Source organism: Coregonus clupeaformis, chromosome 20 (assembly GCF_020615455.1).
Source record: "Coregonus clupeaformis isolate EN_2021a chromosome 20, ASM2061545v1, whole genome shotgun sequence".
NCBI lineage: Eukaryota > Metazoa > Chordata > Actinopteri > Salmoniformes > Salmonidae > Coregonus > Coregonus clupeaformis.
In genome coordinates this window covers 40,055,952-40,072,355 of record NC_059211.1, presented here as the reverse complement: position 1 = coordinate 40,072,355, position 16,404 = coordinate 40,055,952, and the positions used below count along the sequence as shown (strand labels likewise).

Genomic DNA, 16,404 nt, shown 5'->3' with positions numbered 1-16,404 from the left:
CATCGCTGGGCCAATTGTGCACCGCCCTATGGGACACCCGGGTACGGCCGGTTGTGACACGGCCTGGGAACAAACCCGGGTCTGTAGTGACGCCTCAAGCACTGCGATGCAGTGCCTCAGATCGCTGCGCCACTCGGGAGGCCCAACTTTTTCCTACTTTAATGAATATGTCCCAATACTAAAATGGGGGGACTATGTACAAAAGGTGCTGTAATTTCTAAACGGTTCACCCAATATGGGTGAAAATACCCTCAAATGAAAGCTGACAGTCTGCACTTCTGCACAGTCTAACCTCATATTAATTGTATCATTTCAAATCCAAACTTTTGACGTATAGAGCCAAAATAATAAAAAGGGCACTGTACATCTAATAGAAACAGGATCTAAATGTCACGGTTTCGGCCGAGGCTGCTCCTCCTCCTTGTTCGGGCAGGCTTCGCGGTCGTCGTCTCCGGAGTACTAGCTGCCACCGTTCTATGTTTCATGTTCGTTTGGTTTTTGTTCTCTTTGTAACACCTGTCCCTTGTTTGTGTTTGATTGTGTTCCCTATTTAGTTTAGTTTGTTTGGGTCAGGTGTTATGCGTGATTGTATTTGTCAGCTTGCCTCCGAGAGTTTGTCTCTCTCGTTTGTTGTAATTTTCGAGAGTTCAGCACGCGTGCGCTTTTTCTTGTTTTCCGCACTGTGTGTTGTGCGTAATTGTTCGCGCCGCCCGGTTGGGTTGGCGACTCATTTTCCTGTATTGGATTTACTAAAGTCTGTTGAAGTCATCCTTGTTCCTGCGCTTGATTCCCTACACTCATCCACACACAGCACTCTGACAGAATCACGCATCCTTCCATGGAATCAGCAGGAGCGACCGCGCCAACAGCAGGTATGGAGGAACGTCTTCGTGGGCAGGAGGACCCGGATTAACCAGGTCTGTCATGCCCTGGAGGGGGGTGATGAACACTCTCCACCGATGGGAAACCAGCGGGTACCCAACGACCCCCACCTACCGAACCATCCCCATCGGTCAGTCCTCCTGTCCCATCTCCGGAACCCAGTGGGATTCGGCTCTCGCTCCCGAGGGCGTACGACGGCTCCGCTGCCGGGTGTCAAGGGTTCCTGCTGCAAGTGGAGCTCTACCTCGCCACCGTACACCCGGCGCCCTCGGGACACGAGAGCGTCTCAGCCCTCATCTCCTGTCTCACCGGCAAGGCGTTGGAGTGGGCCAACGCCCGAATGGAGGAGAATGGACGCCGCTACCACTACCTATGCGGAGTTCTCCCGCCGCTTCCGTGCTGTGTTTGACCATCCACCAGAGGGGAGGCGGCGGGGGAGTGTCTGTTCTACCTCCGACAGGGGATGAGGAGCGCCCAGGACTTTGCCTTGGAATTCCGGACTCTAGCGGCCGATGCAGGGTGGAATGAGCGGGCCCTTATAGACCACTTCCGTTGCAGCCTCCGGGAGGGCGTCCAGCGAGAGTTGGCGTGCAGGGACACCTCGTTGACCTTTGACCAACTTGTCGACATGGCCATTCGGCTGGATACCCTGCTCGCCACCCGTGGGCGTCCCCGGGTGGGGTTCGCCCATTCCACTCTCCAGCACCTCCGAGCCGAGCCCTGGAGCTCGGGGTGCTGGCGCTAGAGAACGGAGGAGTAGGGAACCCGAGGGGGGCCGTTCCCTGCACTAACTGTGGCCGTGGAGGGCACACCGCGGCTAGGTGTTGGGGAGGGTCCCCCGGTGGAGGAGAAGGCAGGGCACGCATTGGGGGTCCCCCCAGGTGAGTAGGCGCCCTACTTACCCAGAGCTTTCTGTCGTTCACCTAACCTTGCCTGTTTGTTTTCCACAGGTTGCACCTCGTTCCCAGCATAAGGCGCTGGTAGATTCAGGCGCAGCTGGGAATTTTGTAGATCGCCAGTTTTGTATAGAGTTAGGGGATTCCCCTCCTTCCAGTTGATAAGCCTTTCCCTGTTCATGCCCCTAGATAGCCGTCCGTTAGGGTCTGGGTTGATTAGGGAGGTCACAGCACCCCTTCAAATGATGGCGCAGGAGGGTCATGAGGAGACGATTCAGCTCTATCTGATTGACTCTCCTGCGTATCCGGTAGTGCTGGGCCTTCCCCTGGTTGATGACCCATGACCCTACTATTATGTGGCGAGAGAAAGCTCTTAAAGGGTGGTCTGCCCAGTGTGAGGGGGCGGTGTCTGGGTGTTTCCATAGGGGCGACCTCGGTGGAAAGTCCGAATCTAACGACAGCACTGCATATTCCCCCGAGTATGAGGATTTGAAACTGGTGTTTAGTAAAACTAGGGCGGCGCAGCTGCCGCCTCATAGACGGGGGATTGTGCGATAGATCTCCAGTCAGGAGCAGCTCTCCCGGAGCCATGTGTATCCCTTGTCTCAAGAGGAGAGGAAGGCAATGGAGACGTGCACATCGCTGAGTCTCTGAGACAGGGATACATACGGGCCTCCACTTCACCCGCTTCCTCGAGTTTCTTTTTTTGTGAAGAAAAGGATGGAGGTCTGCGCCCGTGTATTGATTACCGCGGTCTCAATCAGATTACGGTGAAGTACAGCTATCCACTTCCTCTGATTGCGACTATGACGGAGTCACTGCACGGTGCGCAGTTCTTTACAAAATTGGATCTCAGGAGCGCATATAACTTGGGTGCGCATTAGAGAGGGCGATGAATGGAAGACAGCGTTTAGCACGACTTCCGGACACTACGAGTATCTAGTCATGCCATATGGGTTAATGAATGCTCCCTCAGTCTTCCAATCCTTCGTCGATGAGATTTTCCGGGACATGCAGGGACAGGAGTAGTCGTGTACATCGACTTGACATTCTGGTGTACAGTCCTACCCGAGCAGAGCATGTAGCCCTGGTGCGCCGAGTATTGAGGAGGCTGTTGGAGCAGCACCTATATGTCAAGGCAGAGAAATGTCTGTTTTTTTCAGAAGTCGGTCTCCTTTCTGGGTTACCAGTTGTCTGCGTCAGGGGTGAAGATGGAGGTAGACCGGGTGTCAGCTGTGCGTGATTAGCAGACCCCAACCACTGTGAAGGAGGTGCAACAGTTCTTGGGTTTTGCAAATTATTACCGGAGGTTTATCCGGGGTTTTGGACAGGTGGCAGCTCCCATAACGTCTCTGTTAAAGGGGGTCCGGTGCGCTACGGTGGTCAGCTGAGGCGGACAGGGCTTTTGGGAGACTGAAGGACCTGTTTACCTCGGCGCCGGTGTTGGCGCATCCGGATCCCTCTTTACCTTTCCAGGTAGAGGTGGACGGCTCAGAGGCCGGTATAGGGGCCGTTCTTTCCCAACGTTCTGGCACACCACCTAAACTCCGTCCCTGCGCGTTTTATTCTAAAAGCTCAGTCCGGCGGAGCGGAATTATGACGTAGGAGACAGGAGCTGTTAGCCGTGGTACAGGCCCTAAAGGTGTGGCGGCATTGGCTCGAGGGGGCTCAACACCCTTTCCTCATTCTAACTGACCATCGTAACCTGGAGTACATCCGGGCAGCTAGGAGACTGAATCCTCGCCAGGCCCGCTGGACTATGTTTCTAGCCCGGTTTGTGTTTAAAATCACGTACATCCCTGGGTCCCAGAACGGGAAGGCAGATGCTCTGTCTCGGCGGTATGACGCGGAGGAGAGGTCCGTTGAGCCCACGCCCATACTACCAGAGTCTTGTCTGGTTGCACCGGTGGTGTGGGAGGTTGATGCCGAGATCGAGCGGGCGTTACGCACCGACCCAAGTCCTCCACAGTGTCCAGTGGGTCGGACGTACGTTCCGCTCGGAGGTGCGCCGATCGCCTCATTTGTTGGGCTCATACGTCCCCCCTCCTCTGGCCATCCGGGTATCGGCCGGACAGTGCACTGCCTTAGCACGAAGTACTGGTGGCCAACGTTAGCTAGGGATGTGAGGATTTATGTCTCCTCCTGTTCGGTGTGTGCCCAGTGTAAGGCGCCCAGACATTCGCCCCGGGGTAAGCTACAACCCCTGCCTATTCCACAACGACCCTGGTCCCACCTCTCGGTGGATTTTGTTACCGACCTTCCCCCCTCACAGGGGAATACTACCATCCTGGTCGTTGTGGATCGGTTCTCGAAGGCCTGTCGTCTCCTTCCCATGCCGGGTCTACCCACTGCCCTACAGACCGCTGAGGCTCTGTTTACCCATGTCTTCCGGCATTACGGGGTACCCGAGGATATAGTGTCTGACCGAGGCCCCCCAGTTCACCTCCAGAGTGTGGAGAGCGTTTATGGAACGGTTGGGGGGTTTCGGTAAGCCTTACCTCGGGTTACCACCCGGAGAGTAATGGGCAGGTTGAACGTGTTAACCAGGAGGTGGGTAGGTTTCTGAGGTCTTATTGCCAGGGCCGGCCGGAGGAGTGGGCGAGATACGTTCCGTGGGCCGAAATGGCACAGAACTCTCTCCGCCACTCCTCCACCCAACTAACCCCTTTCCAGTGTGTGTTAGGGTACCAGCCGGTTCTGGCACCTTGGCACGAGAGCCAGATCGAGGCCCCTGCGGTGGATGAATGGGTACGGCGCTCGGAGGAAACATGGAACGCTGCCCACGTACATCTGCAGCGGGCCATCCGTCGGCAGAAAACGAGCGCCGATCTCCACCGCAGTGAGGGGCCTGTGTACGCACCTGGAGATCGAGTCTGGCTCTCGACCAGAAACCTGCCCCTCCGCCTGCCCTGCCGGAAGCTGGGTCGGCGGTTTGTGGGGCCATTCAAAGTCCTGAGGAGGTTGAACGAGGTGTGTTACAGGTTAGAACTGCCTATTGACTATAGGAATATTAACCCCTCGTTCCATGTGTCTCTCCTCAGGCCGGTGGTAGCTGGTCCACTCCAGGAGTATGAGATAGAGGAGACTCCTCCGCCCCCGTTGGACATCGAGGGGGCTCCGGCGTCACACCGTGAGGTCCATCCTTGATTCGAGACGCCGGATGGGGGGTCTTCAATATCTCGTGGAGTGGGAGGGTGCGGCCCGGAGGAGCGGTGCTGGGTGCCAAGGAGGGACATATTGGACCAGTCCCTGCTGACCGAGTTCCATCGGGGTCATCCTGCGCGCCCTGCTCCGCGTCGTCCGGGTCGTCCCCGAGCCCCGGGTGTGCGTTACGGCTGGAGCCGCGCGTCAAGGGGGTACTGTCACGGTTTCGGCGAGGCTGCTCCTCCTCCTTGTTCGGGCAGGCTTCGGCGGTCGTCGTCTCGGAGTACTAGCTGCCACCGTTCTATGTTTCATGTTCGTTTGGTTTTGTCTCTTTGTAACACCTGTCCCTTGTTTGTGTTTGATTGTGTTCCCTATTTAGTTTCATTTGTTTGGGTCAGGTGTTATGCGTGATTGTATTTGTCAGCTTGCCTCCGAGGAGTTTGTCTCTCTCGTTTGTTGTAATTTTCGAGAGTTCGCACTGCGTGCGCTTTTTCTTGTTTTCCGCACTGTGTGTTGTGCGTAATTGTTCGCGCCGCCCGGTTGGGTTGGCGACTCATTTTCCTGTATTGGATTTACTAAAGTCTGTTGAAGTCATCCTTGTTCCTGCGCTTGATTCCCTACACTCATCCACACACAGCACTCTGACACTAAACCTACACAAACCATTAGCAGCCAGCTTTATAAAGCCATGATTATTACAGTGGGGAGAACAAGTATTTGATACACTGCCGATTTTGTAGGTTTTCCTACTTACAAAGCATGTAGAGGTCTGTAATTTTTATCATAGGTACACTTCAACTGTGAGAGACGGAATCTAAAACAAAAATCCAGAAAATCACATTGTATGATTTTTAAGTAATTAATTTGCATTTTATTGCATGACATAAGTACTTGATCACCTACCAACCAGTAAGAATTCCGGCTCTCACAGACCTGTTCGTTTTTCTTTAAGAAGCCCTCCTGTTCTCCACTCATTACCTGTATTAACTGCACCTGTTTGAACTCGTTACCTGTATAAAAGACACCTGTCCACACACTCAATCAAACAGACTCCAACCTCTCCACAATGGCCAAGACCAGAGAGCTGTGTAAGGACATCAGGGATAAAATTGTAGACCTGCACAAGGCTGGGATGGGCTACAGGACAATAGGCAAGCAGCTTGGTGAGAAGGCAACAACTGTTGGCGCAATTATTAGAAAATGGAAGAAGTTCAAGATGACGGTTAATCACCCTCGGTCTGGGGCTCCATGCAAGATCTCACCTCGTGGGGCATCAATGATCATGAGGAAGGTGAGGGATCAGCCCCAGAACTACACGGCAGGACCTGGTCATTGACCTGAAGAGAGCTGGGACCACAGTCTCAAAGAAAACCATTAGTAACACACTACGCCGTCATGGATTAAAATCCTGCAGTGCACGCAAGGTCCCCCTGCTCAAGCCAGCGCATGTCCAGGCCCGTCTGAAGTTTGCCAATGACCATCTGGATGATCCAGAGGAGGAATGGGAGAAGGTCATGTGGTCTGATGAGACAAAAATAGAGCTTTTAATCTGGAGTGAGTGAGTGTGTGTGCACCATGTATTTATGAGTGTGTGTGTGTGTGTGTGTGTGTGTGTGTGTATGCTTGCTTGTGTGTGTGTGTGTGTGTGTGTGTGCGTGCGTGTGTGTGTGCATGCATGTGTAAGTGTGTGACGCAGGTAGTAGGATGATGATGAAATGCCTCCTAGGAGAGTAGTAGTTCTGTCCCTGGGGGCTCTGGGTGAAGATGGATGCTCTGGCTGCCTCATCTTGTGCTGTGTTTGATAGTGTTGTTGTACATCAGTATTTTACCTCTCTGTCAGCACTGAGCAGGGTCCTACTCTTTCTTTTGTGGTGAGCTCCTTGATGTTTTGTCTATATAGTGACATGATGGAGCTATGAGGTTTGTAACCTTTTACTCATGACAGAGTGTCTCATGGAAGACAGGCTGGGTAAGTGGTCGTTTTTTAAGTTTTTCTTCATGGTTTCCTAGTTTGATTTGTTTCAGTAGAGCGTCTGCTAAATGACTAAAATGTAAATGTAAATGTATAGCAAGCCTAAAAAGTAAGCTTTCAGTTTGATTAAGATGTGTTAACAAGCGCTGCATATCATGGACATTTCCTGTAAGTGCCTGAAGCGGATGGGGTATGCACCACAGTCCTGGTACAGAGGGGCCTCCCAGCATGGCCTACATACAGCCATTGCCACCATGTTTCAATCCGTCAACTGGTGACGCTCATGGCAGTCACAGGAGGGACGTGAGAAAAGCTTAAGTGCTTTAGAGCAGCTAGGAAAAGAAAGTCACTTTATTATTCTGTAGTAGAGTGTTTGTGAGTGTTTGTGTGCGCACAAGGATGCATGTGTTTTTGAATATACAGTGCGATCCGTAATTATTGGGACAGTGGAGCTCTATACTCCAAAAGCAAAAGTTAAGTATTTGTTCCCATATTCATAGCACGCAATGACTACATCAAGCTTGTGACTCTACACATTTCTTGGATGCATTTGCTGTTAGTTTTGGTTGTGTTTCAGATTATTTTGTGCTCAATAGAAATTAATGGTAAATAACATATTGTGTCATTTTAGAGTCACTTTAATTGTAAATAAGAATAGAATATGTTTCGAAAACAATTCTACATGAATGTGGATGCTACCATGATTATGGATAATCCTGAATGAATCACGAATAATGATGAGTGAGAAAGTTACAGACACACAAATATCATTCCCCCCACAAAGAAAATGCTAACCTCCCCTGTTATTGTAATGATGAGAGGATAGTAAGTTTGTATTTACCCCCTTTTTCTCCCCAATTTTGCGATATCCAATTGCGATACAATTACGATCTTGTCTCATCGCTGAAACTCCACAACGGGCTCGGGAGAGGCGAAGGTCGAGTCATGCGTCCTCCGAAACATGACCCGCCAAACCGCTCTCCTTAAAACCCGCCCGCTTAACCTGGAAGCACCAATGTGTCGGAGGAAACACCGTTCAACTGACGACCGAAGTCAGCCTGCAGGCGCCCGGCACGCCACAAGGAGTCGCTAGAGCGCGATGAACCAAGTAAAGCCCTCCCGGCCAAACCCTCCCCTAACCCGGACGACGCTGGGCCAATTGTGCGCCTCCCTATGGGACTCCCGGTCACCGCCGGTTGTGACACAGCCTTGGATTGAACATGGGTCTGTAGTGACACCTCAAGCACTGCGATGCAGTGCCATAGACCGCTGCGCCACTCGGAAGGCCCTACGAAAACAATATTTTAGACATTTTAGCAAATGTATTATTAATTTTTTACAGAAATACCTTATTTACATAAGTATTCAGACCCTTTGCTATGAGAATCGAAATTGAGCTCCGGTGCATCCTGTTTCCATTGACCATCCTTGAGATGTTTCTACAACTTGATTGTAGTCCACCTGTGGTAAATTCAATTGATTGGACATGATTTGGAAAGGCACACACCATTCTATATAAGGTCCCAATTTGACAGTGCAAGTCAGAGCAAAAACCAAGCCATGAGGTCGAAGGGATTTTCCGTAGAGCTACAAGACAAAACTGTGTCGAGGCACAGATCTGGGGAAGGGTACCAAAACATTTCTGCAGCAATGAAGTTCCCCAAGAACACAGTGGCCTCCATCATTCTTAAATTGAAGAAGTTTGGAACCACCAAGACTCTTCCTAGAGCTGGCCGCCCGGCCAAACTGAGCAATCGGGGGAGAAGGGCCTTGGTCAGGGAGGTGACCAAGAACCCGATGGTCACTCTGACAGAGCTCTATAGTTCCTCTGTGGAGATGGGAGAACCTTCCAGAAGGACAACCATCTCTGCAGCACTCCACCAATCAGGCCTTTATGGTAGAGTGGCCAGACGGAAGCCACTCCTCAGTAAAAGGCACATGACAGCCCGCTTGGAGTTTGCAAAAGGCACCTAAAGACTCTCAGACCATGAGAAACAAGATTCTCTGGTCTGATGAAACCAAGATTGAACTATTTGGCCTGAATGCCAAGCATCACGTCTGGATGAAACCTGGCACCATCCCTACGGTGAAGCATGGTGGTGACAGCATCATGCTGTGGGGATATTTTTCAGCGGTAAGGACTAGTCAGGATCGAGGCAAAGATGAACGCAGCAATGTACAGAGAGATCCTTGATGAAAACCTGCTCCAGAGCGCTCAGGACCTCAGACTGGGGAGAAGGTTCACCTTCCAACAGGACAACGACCCTAAGCACACAGCCAAGACAACGCAGGAGTGGCTTCGGGACAAGTCTCTGAATGTCCTTGAGTGGCCCAGCCAGAGCCCGGACTTGAACCCAATCGAACATCTCTGGAGACATCTGAAAATAGCTTTGACCGAGCTTGAGAGGATCTGCAGAGAAGAATGGGAGAAACTCCCCAAATACAGGTGTGCCAAGCTTGTAGTGTAATACCCAAGAAGACTCAAGGCTGTAATCGCTGCCAAAGGTGCTTCAACAAAATATTGAGTAAAGGGTCTGAGTACTTTTATTTATTTTTTTATACATTTGCAAACGTTTCTAAAAACCTATTTTTGCTTTGTCATTATGGGGTATTGTGTGTAGATTGATGAGGTGAAAACTTTTGTATCAATTTTAGAATAAGGCTGTAACCTAACAAAATGTGGAAAAAGTCAAGGGGTCTGAATACTGTCCGAAGGCACTGTATATGTTTTTGAGGTAAGCCATCAGGGCCAGACGCTTTGTGAAAAGTCATTACAATGTAACACTTTGTTTGTCCAAAAATAGTTGCTTCCCCTTTACTTTTATCACTTTTCTCAGTGTTACACATGCTTTTTTATGTTCACAATTACAGTATAATGTTCCCTCTCAAGCATATGTTTGCAAAAACTGTACAATATGTGCCTGATCTGCAGTTGTCTCTGTGTCCTCTCCCCCCTCCCAGGTGAAAGTGTCATTGGACAGTCTGATGGACACTCTGACTTTCCTGTCAGATATTGGGGACTGTGTCACCCGAGTGGAGATGTTACTGAACGACCTCAATACCTTAGAGGAGAAGGCTCAGGTCAGCTCAGTCACATAACATACGTTATATGAGATGTAACATCTAAACCTTACAATTCCAATGATTGAGTACATTGCACAATGTCTCCACTATGGCTTCATTAGCATATGATCATCAGCCTTTGATTGTATTGTATTTGAGCCTAACACGGATGTGCCCCAGTGTGTTGGTCATGTGAGATGAATGGCTCTCTGTCTGTCTGTTGTGTGCGTGTCAGGAGTCGTTAGAGAAGGCCCAGCTCCATGCCCTACATGGGGACCAGCTGATCCAGAGCAACCACTATGCTGTGGACTCCATACGGCCCAAGTGTGTGGAGCTCCGACGCGTCTGTGATGACTTCACCAACGAGGCCAAGAAGAAATACGACGTCCTCTCCAAATCAAACCAAATACACAAAGGCATAGACAAGGTGAGGTGTATTACAAAGGAAGCTCCTCATCCCTATATTTCTGACAGAAAAGACACTGTTATCTTGGAGAAATTGTTTGCATGATCAATTGCATCATTTACACTCTCTCTCATAGATTCAAATAACTTTCACAGTTTCAAATAAAATTTTATTTGGCACATGCTTCGTAAACAACAGGTGTAGACTAACAGTGAAATGCTTACTTAAGGTCCCTTCCCAACAAAACAAAAATAGAAAAATAATAACACGAGGAATAAATACACTATGAGTAACGTTAACTTGGCTATATACATGGGGTACCAGTACTGGGTTGATGTGCAGTGGTACGAGATAATTGAGATAGATACACTACATGGCCAAAAGTCTGTGGACACCTGCTTGTCAAACATCTCATTCCAAAATCATGGGCATTAATATGTAGTTGTTCCCCCCCTTTGCTGCTATAACAGCCTCCACTCTTCTGGGAAGGCTTTCCACTAGATGTTGGAACATTGCTGCAGGGACTTGCTTCCATTCAGCCACGAGCATTAGTGAGGTCGGGCACTGATGTTGGGCGATTAGGCCTGGCTCACAGTCGGCATTCCAATTCATCCCAAAGGTTTTCGATGTGGTTGAGGTCAGGGCTCTGTGCAGGCCAGTCAAGTACTTTCACACCGATCTCGACAAACCATTTCTTTATGGACCTCGCTTTGTGCATGAGGGCACTGTCATGCTGAAACAGGAAAGGGCCTTCCCCAAACTGTTGCCACAAAGTTGGAAGCACAGAATAGTCTAGAATGTCATTGTATGCTGTAGCGTTGATTTCCCTTCACTGGGGCCTAGCCCGAACCATGAAAAACAGCCCCAGACCATTATTCCTCCTCCACCAAACGTTATAGTTGCCACAATGCATTGGGGGCAGGTAGCGTTCTCCTGGCATCCGCCAAACCCAGATTCGTCCGACGGCCTGCTTGATGGTGAAGCGCGATTCATCACTCCAGAGAACATGTTTCCACTGCACCACTCCAACCAACGCTTGGCATTGCGCATGGTGATCTTAGGCTTGTGTGTGGCTGCTCAGGACTCTGCTGTTGGGACAGCTTTATGTAGGTCCTAACAGTTTGTGGTCACCGTTTGTCACCGTTATAGTGCAATTCATGTATTGTTTAGTGTTGTGTTGTGTAGTGGCTTTGCTGGCATGCATCCCACATTTTTTTGTTTTTGTTTGCCCCACCAATATTTACATGCTAAAATCGCCACTGTAATGGTCCATTCTAAATCAAAACAAATGTCATACATATATTATTTAGCATATGTAAAGACAAGATTATATCAAGAATAGTCTGATGGGTGACAATATTAGTCTATCACTTGTGAATTATATATTATCACTTGTGAATGAAGCCTAGCATAAGAAACAATGCCTTTTTTTGCGACTTTTTCGAATCATAGTCACACATTTCATGTAGCCTAGCCCATAGACCTATATGTTTTAATAAGGTTTGTATCACAACTAAAGTGGCCAAATAACTTCTTAAAATTAAGCACATTAATCTGATTTACAAGGGGTGTAGAGCCTAACTGGCATACATAAGCAGCACGTGAGTTTCACATTTGGGGAAGATAATTTTCACCATAAAACTGCACCTTTATAATAAAAGCATTACATGCATAATTGCATTTGCGGTCACTTTTGATGATGGTGTTTTCCGCTAATGGAACATTGGCACTTATAGTCTACTACCATGTGCGCATGGCTGCGCTTATAATGTGAAGAAATAGCCTAATAGTTTATCAACATTTTAAGCTAAACGTTCTGATCTGTTGCGTCAGCCACATTGCATAAAAACGTTTTTTTGATGCTAGTGGTTGTATTAATTTGGGATCTATTGCATCCCACAACTGTCCCAGACTATGTTTGGAATATTTATTTTTCGCACAGAATAGAATAGGTCGACGTTTGTACTATGGGGGATAGTAGATTGACATAGGCTAGTGCTTTTGCTGTTCGTTAGGCCTACTCATCTTGTTGGCTGACGAAAAGTAAATGTGGACAGTTCTTCCAATATCTTCAATATGCACCTCGGAATTGGATAAGGACACACGCAGTTGCGTCCCGGATGTGTCTGTCTTCACTTGTCACCTGTGAGAAAGGCCCGATCACGTGATGGAGCGTGCAGCACTCAGGGAGAAGGGCAGAACGGCCACTGGCCGCAAAAGGCATGGATTTTTTTAGGGTGCATTACGGCCACACAAAGGGGATGCCGCTGTGAGATTCTAGGCATTATCAAGTGCTCCTCAAATTGTGAATGAGAGACTGATGTACATTTACATTTACATCATTTAGCAGACATAGTGTGTACAGCCTGCACAAAAAACAAAGCAGAGCTCATGCCTTTCAAGCAACTTTTTTCAAGTCATCATTAGAGTCGCATCATGCAGCCTTACAATGTATTAAAAATCAAAACATATATTTCAATGTTTGTAGAACAACTAAAGTTACTGTTATGATGAGTTTCTGGTATTGAGAAGTTCAGGATGCAAGAGAATATGTTACACAGATGGAGATTGGATTCAGTCATTATTTAATGGTTACAATATTGGATTCAATGACAGGGGGTACGGACATAGCCTCCTGCCATCTGAATGACTTCCATACAAAATCTATCAGCTTATATAATGCCCTTCCAATCTACTTTTATCTTACACAGTTGCTAACCATTATTGATTGTCACTCATCTACCACCATATCATTCACCTACTTGGTGTAGTGTGGCACCCTAGCCAGGCCATTCCATCACGCACCCATCCTAAGATTAGCAACAGTGGCCCCCAATCTATCTTGGCACACTGACCTTCTATTACTCACTCGTGACACCAATAACACATGGCTTGTCCTTGTTCTCTGTCCACATACATCTTATGAGTTGTACATACATTAATGAATTTTGTATCACAAATCATCATAACAGTTACATCAATAACTCTAAATTAAGCATATAGGAATAACTATTTCATTGTTAACCGCTCAACACAGAATAGCCACATGTGCGCACTCCATCAAATCGTTTGGAGAAAATATATTTTCTATTTGATTCAGCTTTGTTCAATTCATACTATAAAATAATGCCACAGAATTCTAAGCAAATCTTGTCTGCTAAATGAACTAGTGTAGCCCACAGCCATTTGGCATAGCCAGATCAGGACCTCACATAAGGACAACTCAGAGTATGCTATTATGTTCTTTTGAAATAGACTACATTGTCTTCATATCATGCTTCTTTAGACCTGTCTAAAATAAATAATGGATTTATTGTGAAGGTGTAGGTTATATTACATGGATTTATTATACATTTTTAAATATAGATGTTCCAAAGGTCTGCATCAGTGGCTTGTAGGCTATGTGTAGAAGCCAGAAGATGCTAAATGTGTTTATGTTAATTAACGGTCAATTACTTTGAGAATTTTGTGACCGCCACAGCCCTAGGTGAGTCAACATGTTTCTTTCTACTTGCAAGCACTCACACACACACACACACACACACACACACACACACACACACACACACACACACACACACACACACACACACACACACACACACACACACACACACACACACACACACACACACACACACACACACACACACACACACACACACACACACACACATACACACATAGACACAGAAATCAGTACCATTGACAGCCCACATCATATTTAGCTTACGTTGATTGGAATAAATAATGTTTGGTATCTTTTAGTTATCACTGTATTAGACTAAGCATAGGTGATTAGATGATGTTGAAATGGTGCTGGAATTGGAGGCAGCACCTGTTTTCTTTGTGACTTGCGGTAAGTCTCTGTGGTTCTAAATCAATAGTTGTTTAGTAGTCTGAAAATGTTGGAAACATTAACTTGCTTGACCATGCTGTAGTCCACAATATGTTTTGTGGACTTCACCGGGCAGAGGTTGCTCTCCGGTTTTGTGATGAAACAAAGGTGTGGTTGAATTTATTCTGCCACTGTGTCTTCTTATTGTCTCGTTCTTAGGACTATATATCACTGTGTCAGTGGCTTGCGAAATTATTCACCCCGCTTGGCATTTTGCCTATTTTGTTGCCTTACAACCTGGAATTAAAATTGATTTTTTGGGGGGTTTGTATCATTTGATTTACACAACATGCCTACCACTTTGAAGATGCAAAATATTTTTTCTTGTGAAACAAACAAGAAATAAGACAAAAAAAGAAAGTGCATAACTATTCACCACCCCAAAGTCAATACTTTGTAGAGCCACCTTTTGCAGCAGCTGCAAGTCTCTTGGGGTATGTCTCTATAAGCTTGGCACATCTAGCCACTGGGATTTTTGCCCATTCTTCAAGGCAAAACTGCTCCATCTCCTTCAAGTTGGATGGGTTCCGCTGGTGTACAGCAATCTTTAAGTCATACCACAGATTCTCAATTGGATTGAGGTCTGGGCTTTGACTAGGCCATTCCAAGACATTTAAATGTTTCCCCTTAAACCACTCAAGTGTTGCTTTAGCAGTATGCTTAGGGTCATTGTCCTGCTGGAAGGTGAACCTCCATCCCGGTCTCAAATCTCTGGAAGACTGAAACAGATTTCCCTCAAGAATTTCCCTGTATTTAGCGCCATCCATCATTCCTTCAATTCTGATCAGTTTCCCAGTCCCTGCCAATGAAAAACAAAAAATATCCCCACAGCATGATGCTGCCACCACCATGCTTCACTGTGGGGATGGTGTTCTCGGGGTGATGAGAGGTGTTGGGTTTGCGCCAGACATTTTCCTTGATGGCCAAAAAACTCAATTTTAGTCACATCTGACTAGAATACCTTCTTCCATATATTTGGGGAGTCTCCCATGTCTTTTGGCGAACACCAAACGTGTTTGCTTATTTTTGTCTTTAAGCAATGGCTTTTTTTCTGGCCACTCTTCAATAAAGCCCAGCTCTGTGGAGTGTACGGCTTAAAGTGGTCCTATGGACAGATACTCCAATCTCCGCTGTGGAGCAGCTCCTTCAGGGTTATCTTTGGTCTCTTTGTTGCCTCTCTGATTAATGCCTTCCTTGCCTGGTCCGTGAGTTTTGGTGGGCGATATTTTTTTATAACCCAACCCTGATCTGTACTTTGCAACAACTTTGTCCATGACCTGTTTGGAGAGCTCCTTGGTCTTCATGGTGCCGCTTGCTTGGTGGTGCCCCTTGCTTAGTTGTGTTGCAGACTCTGGGGCCTTTCAGAACAGGTGTATATATACTGAGATCATGTGACAGATCATGTGACACTTAGATTGCACACAGGTGGACTTTATTTAACTAATTATGTGACTTCTGAAGGTAATTGGTTGCACCAGATCTTATTTAGGGGCTTCATAGCAAAGGGGGTGAATATATATGCACGCACCACTTTTTTGTTATTTATTTCATTTCACTTTACCAATTTTGACTATTTTGTGTATGTCCATTACATGAAATCCAAATAAAAATCCATTTAAATTACAGGTTGTAATGCAACAAAATAGGAAAAACGCCAAGGGGGATGAATACTTTTGCAAGGCACTGTATATGAACTAACAGGTTATAGAGCAAACAACGCAATTATCACAACACGTAGGTTGTAATGATGCTTTTCTTTCCTGGCCTGGCTTCCCCAGTGATTTTACTCACGCGCCGCTACTGCAAACACTATGTATAGTTGTTCAACAGAGATAGTGCCATGCCAATGAGCCTAGATATATACTACTGATATGGAGCCTCGACAGTACATGCTGTAGTTATTGTTTATTCATCCATGTGTTCTCTGGTGGTTGCAGGTGAACCAGTGGTGTGAGTCGGGGGTGTACCTGCTGGCCTCTCAGGCAGTGGACAAGTGCCAGTCCCAGGATGGGGCTGAGGCAGCGCTGCAGGACATTGAGAAGTTCCTGGAGATGGCCAAGGAGAACCAACTGAGTGACCTCAAGAACATCCACAACCAGTATGAGCTAGTCCTCAATGCTGAAGTCAAGGTATGTGCAGTGCT

The 16,404-nt window shown here is 47.4% G+C and overlaps 1 protein-coding gene across 3 annotated transcripts in view; it reads left to right on the top strand.

Moving 5' to 3' along the window:
• LOC121533386 (guanine nucleotide exchange factor DBS) overlaps positions 1-16,404 on the top strand; it is a 150,050-nt gene that overhangs the window by 71,787 nt on the left and 61,859 nt on the right. For all 3 annotated transcript variants that reach the window (XM_041839286.2, XM_045205490.1, XM_041839285.2), the window contains 3 exons: positions 9,856-9,975; positions 10,193-10,384; positions 16,199-16,390. In XM_041839286.2, coding sequence (XP_041695220.2) covers positions 9,856-9,975; positions 10,193-10,384; positions 16,199-16,390 — 504 coding nt within the window. The remainder of the gene's footprint in view (positions 1-9,855; positions 9,976-10,192; positions 10,385-16,198; positions 16,391-16,404) is intronic.